General features: G+C 33.2%; 2 protein-coding genes and 1 long non-coding RNA gene across 3 annotated transcripts in view; 2 read left to right on the top strand and 1 right to left on the bottom strand.

Annotated features, from left to right (window-relative positions):
• LOC116853908 overlaps positions 1 to 1,697 on the top strand; it is a 12,095-nt gene extending 10,398 nt beyond the window's left edge. The window contains exons 12-13 of the mRNA XM_032835241.1: positions 1,022 to 1,177; positions 1,510 to 1,697. Coding sequence (XP_032691132.1) covers positions 1,022 to 1,177; positions 1,510 to 1,563 — 210 coding nt within the window. The 3' untranslated portion in view covers positions 1,564 to 1,697. The remainder of the gene's footprint in view (positions 1 to 1,021; positions 1,178 to 1,509) is intronic.
• A 192-nt stretch (positions 1,698 to 1,889) lies between these two features.
• The window catches only part of LOC116853853 (odorant receptor 46a-like), a 9,297-nt gene continuing 2,047 nt past the window's right edge, over positions 1,890 to 9,139 (top strand). The window contains exon 1 of the mRNA XM_032835132.1: positions 1,890 to 3,460. Coding sequence (XP_032691023.1) covers positions 3,099 to 3,460 — 362 coding nt within the window. The 5' untranslated portion in view covers positions 1,890 to 3,098. The remainder of the gene's footprint in view (positions 3,461 to 9,139) is intronic.
• On the bottom strand, positions 6,418 to 8,674 carry LOC116853862. Its single transcript, XR_004380044.1, has 3 exons — positions 8,288 to 8,674; positions 6,832 to 6,924; positions 6,418 to 6,654 (listed from the first exon to the last, which is right to left on the bottom strand). It is a non-coding gene; the product is annotated as an uncharacterized LOC116853862 (long non-coding RNA).

Below are 9,139 nucleotides of genomic sequence, written 5' to 3'. Positions count from 1 at the left end.
GCTAATCTTCAGTTCCTGGGCAATGGAATAAGTGCTCACATGCCGGTCCGACTCGACGATTTCCATGATTTTATCGACATTTTCGACGATTGGCCTACCAGAGCGTGCCTCATCTTCGACGTCCATATTACCAGAACGGAATCGTTGGAACCACCGCTTTGCTGTTGCATTCGATACTGTATTGGGTCCATAAACAGCACAAATTTTTTTGGCCGCCTGCTCCGCCTTTTCATCTTGGTCGTAGTGGTACTGAAGAATGTATCGAATTTTCTCTTTGTTTACCTCCATTTTGGAACGCTGTAACACACAACTGGCTTGACCAAACACAAAACTGTCAGAACTTTTTTTGAAGCGTAATGTCACCTTTAAATCGCCGTATAGTATGACCCGATGCGATGTATACATCGTGAGATATGGCTCACTAAAGACATTTAGCGGAAAACGCTCAGAACTTTTTACTTCACCTAATATATATATATATAAAAGCTTATTATCACTAACATTAAAAAGGAATTTATTACAAAAAAAAGTGATTTTTTCATTATAATTTATAGCGATTATTTCTCTACGTGCTTACAAATGTGCTTACGTAATTACAAATATTACCAAACATTTTTCTCAGTGTAAAGACTCTTATTCTAAGTCCTCTTTTATCGATAAAAATGTCTCTAAATATGGCTCAGACTTTCTGATTGATTTTTAGTTATATATAAAGAGGCATTTTTATCGATCAAAAAGAGTTCAAAATAGCCAAAATAAGAGTTTAATAAGAGCCAAAATATATATAAGTGAAAAATTGCGCTTAAAAAGTTATGTGTATGGTCAATAAAGACGATAGAGAACACGAGGAAAAGATATATGCATCTCGAATTATATTTTTTTGCCATATTTTTAATAATTCAATCATCAGTTAAGCTGTTTTTTGTACAATCAATCGAAATCCATATGACATTTAACGTATTAAACTTTTCTTCTTGTTCCGTTTATGATACGCGACTTTCAGTTACGTCTTTACTTTCAGAGTCTTCAGGTGGCAGATAACGTTTACAAGATGGAGTGGATGGCACTTGACAACAGTATTAAAAAGAGTCTTCTACTGATTATGAAACGCTCAGCCTCTTCTATTGAATTTACTAGCGCGGTAGTCATCACGATGAACCTTGATTCGTTTGTATCCGTTAGTATCACAGCAAAGATCATTTAAAGCCGTAGACGAGACCAAGACAAGTTGACTCAAGTCTTATCGCTATGCATTTTGTCTGTATATTTATTGTGAGAAAAATAATAGAGAAGCAATCGCAAAATGTTCCTTTTACAACATAAGAACAATATTTATGTTCTAAAAGGAAGTTTTACAACCCCTTTTCTATCATTTCTCTCAATAAATGTGATGACAAATAAACATAAGACCAAAATGAGCTAATTTGAGCCAATTTGATCCAGTCTCTCCTAAGAATTGCCACTTGCCACTGTGAAAATCACTCAAGTGTATCGTAATCTCTTTTGCAGGTACTCAAAACATCATATTCTGTTTTCAATGTACTCAAACGCACGCATGAATAGGAAGGCATTAAATTTAGTATTGTTTGCGTTGATATAAATTGCATAAGAGACAAAATACAGGATACGTAGAAGCGCAAAAGAAAATGTATCGACCTGTTTATCATCGATATTAAATAAATATTTTTTTGTCAATACATTAAAATACTTAAAGAATTTTATATATTTATAGGAATCTTTTGTAAATATTTTTTTACAATGTATTGAACTGAATGCTCATTCAATAGAAATAAAGCTGCATAGGAACGTATCAGCAGAAAATTTGCATTATTGAGTCATGTTAACGCAGCGCGTTAACATGACTCAATAATGCAAATTTTCTGCTGATACGTTCCTATGCAGCTTTATTTCTATTGAATGAGCATTCAGTTCAATACATTGTAAAAAAATATTTACAAAAGATTCCTATAAATATATAAAATTCTTTAAGTATTTTAATGTATTGGAAAAATTTACATTTTACTAGTGAAATTTTCCTTTTTACCCTGTCTATGAATTCTACAAAAAAAAGAAGCAAACCGGAACTTTAACGTTATGCAACATGCGTTGGAACACGTACGATGACTGTATCCCAAAATGACTGTATGTCATCCCAACGTGACTATAATCTAAATGAACATAATAATCAAGGATGTATTACCTCTTAAAATACAATGAAGCAACTGCTTAAGATTTTGTAGAGGTGAATCATACCCGACGACGCACTCTAACCAATATTCGAGATACATATATATGTATATCTTATAAAATTGCGGACAGTGCAGAAGATAGAGAAATAAATACGACGTTTTCACGTAGATTCGTAAGAACGAAATCCGTTATTAAAATATCGTTGAAAGCGATTGACAGTTAACAATTTATCGAGAACAATTTGAGGATATTATATTGAATATATGTTTCGCTTCTGCTTTCCGCTGTCTCTTTGTTGAAATAACGATATATTTTCATAAAGCCTGTATTTCATACAAACGACACGAACTTGGACTATAAAAAAAACATTTCGCTAAGAAGACATTACTGCAGTCGCAGTTTACGATAATAACAGAGACTGATAAAAAAGGGAATACAATCGCGTCGCAACGACTATAGACAAGCTATAGAGAGAAGTATTCCAGTCTTCTGTAAAATAGCTCTGCTTAATTTAACACACGACAAGAGAGCTCCCAGCAAATACTGTTTTCGGGAATTACGCGAGTGATTGAAATCAGTTATTAATTCAGATGCTAATGGTGTAAAGTAATCAGTGGAAGTAAATTCAATGTGCATGTATTAATATATTCGAAAGCTTGACAGATAGAATTTATAAATTGTTGCTTAATCTCGGGAAAAGATATATGTATACGTTTGTGACGCAGCAAGACTTTCCGCCTGGCGTAAAGCCACAAATTTCGATGTGCTATTTCTTCTGTTTTAATCACTCTCAGCGTTTCTGTTAAGACATTATTTTTAGTACACCGTTTTTATTTCTCCTAAAATAGATATTTCGAATACGATAAAGTGTCGACACGATGTAGCAAAATTGAATTAACTAAGCTAAGATGCGCGCGTTAAAATTCACACTCGTGATATGTACAGCCGCTGGATTCTGGCAACCGCTATCGTGGACATCGCTCTTTAAGCATATCGTTTACAAAAGCTACGCGATGTTTCTCAACTCCTCGTTACTCGTGTTCGCGATGTCTCAATTTATGAATATCCTACTAAACGTCGATAACTCCGACGACCTCACCGACTCCTTATATATGATGTTAACCGTGTTTGTCGCGGGCTACAAACAAATCTGCATATGGATAGATCATAAAAATATCACGGAGATGATTAATATTCTCAATGAGAAGCCTTTTAGACCTTTCGAATCGCAGGAAGTAACGATACGGAAGAAATTCGACAAAATGATACAGTAAGTGTTCAGAATTGCGTGAATAATTGCGTTAATTTGGGTCCTGGGCGAAAAAACAACGAACGAATGAATGCGAGTGTTCAAACATCAGTGTATGCACGTATTCATTATCTCCTCATTTGTTTCCGAGTTTTCAATAAACATTTGCAATTTAGTCAGATTCAATACCTGTAGTATGCGTTCAAGAAACTGAGAAAAAAATGGTCTAACCAAGAAAAACTGGATCTAACTAGAATTACTTATGACCCCATATTTTTTGGTTGTTGCAACATGAAAATAGTAGTAGTAACATATATATATATTTTTATAAATATGTATATATATGTATAAAATATGTTACAGGTAAAGTAAAAAGTCCGGCAATGTATAAAATATCTACCATTATATATGAAATGTCTAGGCATTATATATAAGAACTGATAGGCAATCTGTACAGTATTTAGGTAATTTATACTTGAGTTTCACACAATAACATATACATATATTTTATGTAACATATGCAAAATATATTAATCATTAACATTATAGTAGAATTTAATAAAAAAAATAGTCTTCTCGACCATAAATTATAATCATTATTTCTCTATATGATTATATGTATTTACGAGTATCAAATATTTTTTTCTCAGTGAACGCAAAAATGTCAGTCGACGCGATAAATTATTGGAAATCAAAAGTTTTATCATAATTATTTGCTTGTTTGTCGAAAGAAACAAAAAATAAATACACGGAGAAAAATAATTTGCTGGCCTAGCAAATTTTCTGCTGGTCTAGCAAAATCTTTTCGTTATTATATGGACAGCAAAAAGATTTGCTAAAAGTACTAATCACTATTTGTTGGATATAATTTGCTGAAGCTACAAATTATTTTGCTATAAGAACCATAATGGATTTATATAAACAGTTGCAGTTTCGCTCTGATAACAAATAAATTTGCTAATGATACATTATTTTGCATCAATAGCAAATTAACGTGATTCTTAGAACAAATATACTCAACAAATTTTTTCTATCCTGGCAACAAAACTACTTCTGCTCTGATAATTTATAAAATTAGTTACGTCAACTAAGTTTTTTTGATGTCACTACGAATATGCAATAGCAACGACGATTTTGCTAAAAGAGTAAAATTATTTTTCTTCGTGTAGAAATAAACAAGAGGCGACATTTTGGATAACATCGCTTATCCTACATATATCAACACAATTGCAATTTTTTCTAATAAATTCTACTTCTATTTCTATTCGTTAGAAATCAATGCGAATTTGCGGCATGCACTACGTTATACATGGAAAAAAAAGATTTGCTAATATATGGACAACTAAAAACGTTAACTACAGGAACAAATTTTCTTACTTTCATAGTAAAAGTTACTTAGTTGTGATAGCTAAAAGATTTGCTAATATATTATTAAATATATATATTAGCAATATATATATTAGCTAATATTAGCAATAGATATATTAGCATATAATATATATATATATATATATATATATATATTAACAAATCTTTTAGTTATCACAACTAAATAACTTTTACTATGAAAGCAAGAAAATTTACTCCTGCAGTTAATATTTTTAATATTTTGTCCATATATTAGCAAATCTTTTTTTTCTGTGTAGAAATAGCTCTTTGTGAGCGGTAAATTGATAACTCATCATTGCTCGTTGAAATCCACCGATGTCCATCCTGATCCACCAACATGTCCAGCCAGGTTCACTGCTTCATATCCTGAACTTCACCAGCTCTTATGTTGCGTCGTCCCACGTTGATTGCACTCGCGACGCGGTCGAGATTTATGACTTAAGCAGAGTATTTATATTTATCAATAAATATTTTAACGGTAACGCCCTGAAAATTTTTAATTTGCTTCGAAACAAAATGTACAAACTCAATTAACAAAAACTAAAATGCACAAATTTATTTAACGGGTGTTTATTCAGATATGATATACTATATTCGCGTATTTCACAAATCGAATCGTGGATCGCAATAAAAAATCGCAATTCAGGTAAATTCTTAACTCTGGTGAACCGTGGAAATCGCGTGTAAAAATATCTATAACGAAATATATCGGTCGAAATTTACGATCAAATCAATTTTTTACAATGCGAATATTAAAAATCATTACTCTTGAAAATCAATCGCAAAATCTATTAATATAGCACACGACATAATTGTGAGTATTGCAAAGTTTCTTACGCATAATAACTTCATACTACTTGTCAAAGCTGATCTTCGCAATATTTTTGCGAAGTGAATTTAATAAGATTCCTCTTTATTGAGAAAATAAATACGCAAAAAAATAAGTTGATAACCGCGGCGTTCGAAAAATTCCAATTTACGCGAGCGAGATAACCTCGAACTCAGCGTGTGGTAGCGCAAATTTCTTGCACAATATATTTACTACTCGAAATAATTAAAGGACCATACTGAATGAATAATACTTGGAATAATTCTATAGCGCAACTATAAATAAAAGTAAAATAGTTAAATATTCCGTTTACATAATATTATATAGATATTTTTATCATAGATTATTAAAAATTGATTTTCACAAAGTGACATCCTAATTCTTTCGAGTAGTACATTTTGTATAAACAGCACAAATACAACACAAGTACACACAGAAAAATATCGTGCTAAGAAAAGCGATTGATCAATTTACTTTCCTTCCTTTAAGTTATATCCAAAAGAATATTTTCTTAATAAATTTAAGCACGATAGTAATTTAAAACTTTATCCAAGTAAAAATTGATGAAAAGTTGAAAAATATTGGTTAACTTAACGTAACAAGCAAATTGAATTGTTTTAATTTTAATATTTCTCATTGAAATTCCAAATTTACTAAAATTCAGAATGTATTTTAAATAAATGTGATGCTTTTAATAAATTTATAGATTTATGAATATAAACTTATGAAATAATATAAACTTATGAAATATATTTATAAACTTTATATATATAAACTTATGAAATTCTTCAAGAAAATAACATTTACTTGAAAGCGGAATGTATTTTCTGTGTGCAAAAACATAGAAAAATTCAACATGCAAAAATCTACAAGCAATTCGCATTAATTTCAACGATATCACTTAAATCCTACAATCTAATTCTCTCACCAGAAATTCTTTTCTTTTTCTCTCACCAAAACGACTTGCAGTCAGAGTCAGCCACGTTCCGCTTCAAATCTAGAACAAAAAATAGAAATTCACTTGATTAGATTTAAAAACTTGGTTTAAAGAATGAATGCAAATAAATAAGAACAGATTAACTCTCTGCGATCGTAAGTAAATTATATCGATTACTATATCTCCGCTTCAGATCACAAAAGGTTAAAAGAAATTACAGGAAACTTGCAAAATTACCTTCAAGCCGACCCTGCTTGGCCCGAATCCTCTGGTACAGCACCCGTCGGAACTACAGCAGCCTTCGTGATGCAGTCATAAGATCTGTCAGATCTGAAATAAAAATATCGTTTCTTCATTAATGTTTAACAATAAAAAATTTGTTCGGTCTAGACAATCAAGAATAAAAAGGTACTCGATATGGAAATATGAAAAAAAAGAGGAAAAAATACAATGTGCGAGATTACATATATTTTTATATTATATTATATAATAAAAAATAATAATTATATGTGATAAAAATAGAGTGAGGAACTTTCTGATATTGTACACACGTTGACGAATAATTGAAGATTCATATATACTTAATTATTCATTAAATAGTGACGGACTATGAGTTTGGGTTTGAATTTCGACTCGAGATATCCGCTTACTTTTGGCGAGTTTGTCAAACATCCGTAAAAGTCGGATATGATAAATAACTGAATGGACTTGGATATATATATTTTCTGTATCCTGTCTCCCGATCGCTTCGTAATAATACTGACAATCATATCGGAAAGATTAGTGTTAATAAATGTGATGTCGATATAAGCACGTGTTTTACACGTATTATATGTAAATAACGCGTGTCGCGATATGTTTGTTTTAAAAGTGTTGATTGTTGTCACCGATCAGCTACTCAATGGAAAACACTCCACACTCAACATGAAATGACATAGCTCTTTATTACTCATTGCTTTATATTGTGCGCGACGCGTACTTTTCCATATCGTGTGTTACATTATTTACGCAAAATTTCTCCGATCGAGTCGTAATCCACGCGAGTGCTAGTAAAATATCCCACGACGTTAATAAACAATAGATATATTTCTAAAGCTAAAATGTGAAAAACAATTAATAGTGACAGATTACGAAAAACCAAAATTTGTTGCTTTATATATCCATTAATTATACTTGATCATTAATTTTTACTAGGTTATTTCATATCTACTTATCGCGTGTGATATTCTACTTATTGTTAAGTCAGCTACATAATTAATATAATGCTTACAATAATTTGTTATAGATTCGTACTCGTGGGTCGTTATTCAGCTATTTAAATCGATATTTTTTTTTGTATGAAATAAATACAAATACAAGTTAAACGAGCGATCACAGATTCATGCAGTTATAATTGTCACACTGAACTTTGTCAAATATAACCGATTATGAATGCTGGCTCTTTAGGCAAGATTATTTATGCAACTACCTAACGAATACAGAGCAAATAACTGCTATATAATACAGACATAACATGTAATTTTGTTATTTCTATGTTATATAGCAGTTATGTGTTTACTGAGTACTACGTTAATCGGATTCATACGTAATTTAATGAGACATTATAGTAGCCATATTGCCGGATGCCCGTGCTGTCACGGCGTTCAATGTATTAAAATCAGAAAGCTTCTATACAATAAATGATCTCACGTACCTGAAAATAACGTATCGTTTGTTTCCGAACTCAGCATTCTGATACCTATCTGCTTCATCTGTCATTCCGGATATTTACCTGTCATCGACGATAGTATATCGATACTAATCCGCGCTATCAGATCCTCGCGTACAATACGATTCTATGAGAAAACGCTCGTTAACGAAAGCGATCGATGTTTTGATCAATGAGTCCGATCGAACGGAACATTGGCCGTAAGGCGGCCAAGTGTTTTAATCGACGAGAATTACGGAAATAACTCGCCACCACGCGTGTATTCTGCGCTGTGTTGATCTTCCGCCGGCAAGAAACAGGATCAAAACATTCGAGAAACGCCGCACTCGCGGGTAAGACCGACCGCCGTGGAGGTCGCGATTGTTTAGAGGTGCGCCGATTACCGCGTTCTGGTGCGGGCGCAATCGGTGATTTATAGGGGGCGTGAAGCGCGGAGCATAAAGAGAAGTGAAAGGAGTCTCGCGCGAGAGAGATAAGGCGTGGCGTAGTGGCGCACGCGCACGGAAGCTCCCCAGCAGACTATTCCGCGAGTGTGTTTACTACTCTGGTGGGCAGATGACTTTTTGTTCAATGGTTTGGCGCCCTGTCATGTGCCGCGCTTCCGTGACTTTCGTAAACATTACGCGCGTTACCGGTGTTTTGATTGATGCTGTGATTGAGAAAGTATTTCGGTTCGTAAGTGCACTTCGTCGGACTCCGTCATCTTTGCGTTCGATAATATGATCTTTCTGGAATATTCGAGAATATTCTAGGCGCGCCGGAAAGGGGGAGAAAGGCGAGTGGGTGGCGCGGCCCGCTCGCGAACCGCTGCCAACAGGAAGGGGGGGAAAGGCCGCG

Source organism: Odontomachus brunneus, unplaced genomic scaffold (genome assembly GCF_010583005.1).
Source record: "Odontomachus brunneus isolate Ranch 3 - 2012 unplaced genomic scaffold, Obru_v1 Obru_scaffold_007, whole genome shotgun sequence".
Taxonomy (NCBI): Eukaryota; Metazoa; Arthropoda; class Insecta; order Hymenoptera; family Formicidae; genus Odontomachus; species Odontomachus brunneus.
The sequence above is the reverse complement of the archived record's forward strand: the minus strand, read 5'-3'. Positions and strand labels throughout refer to the sequence as shown.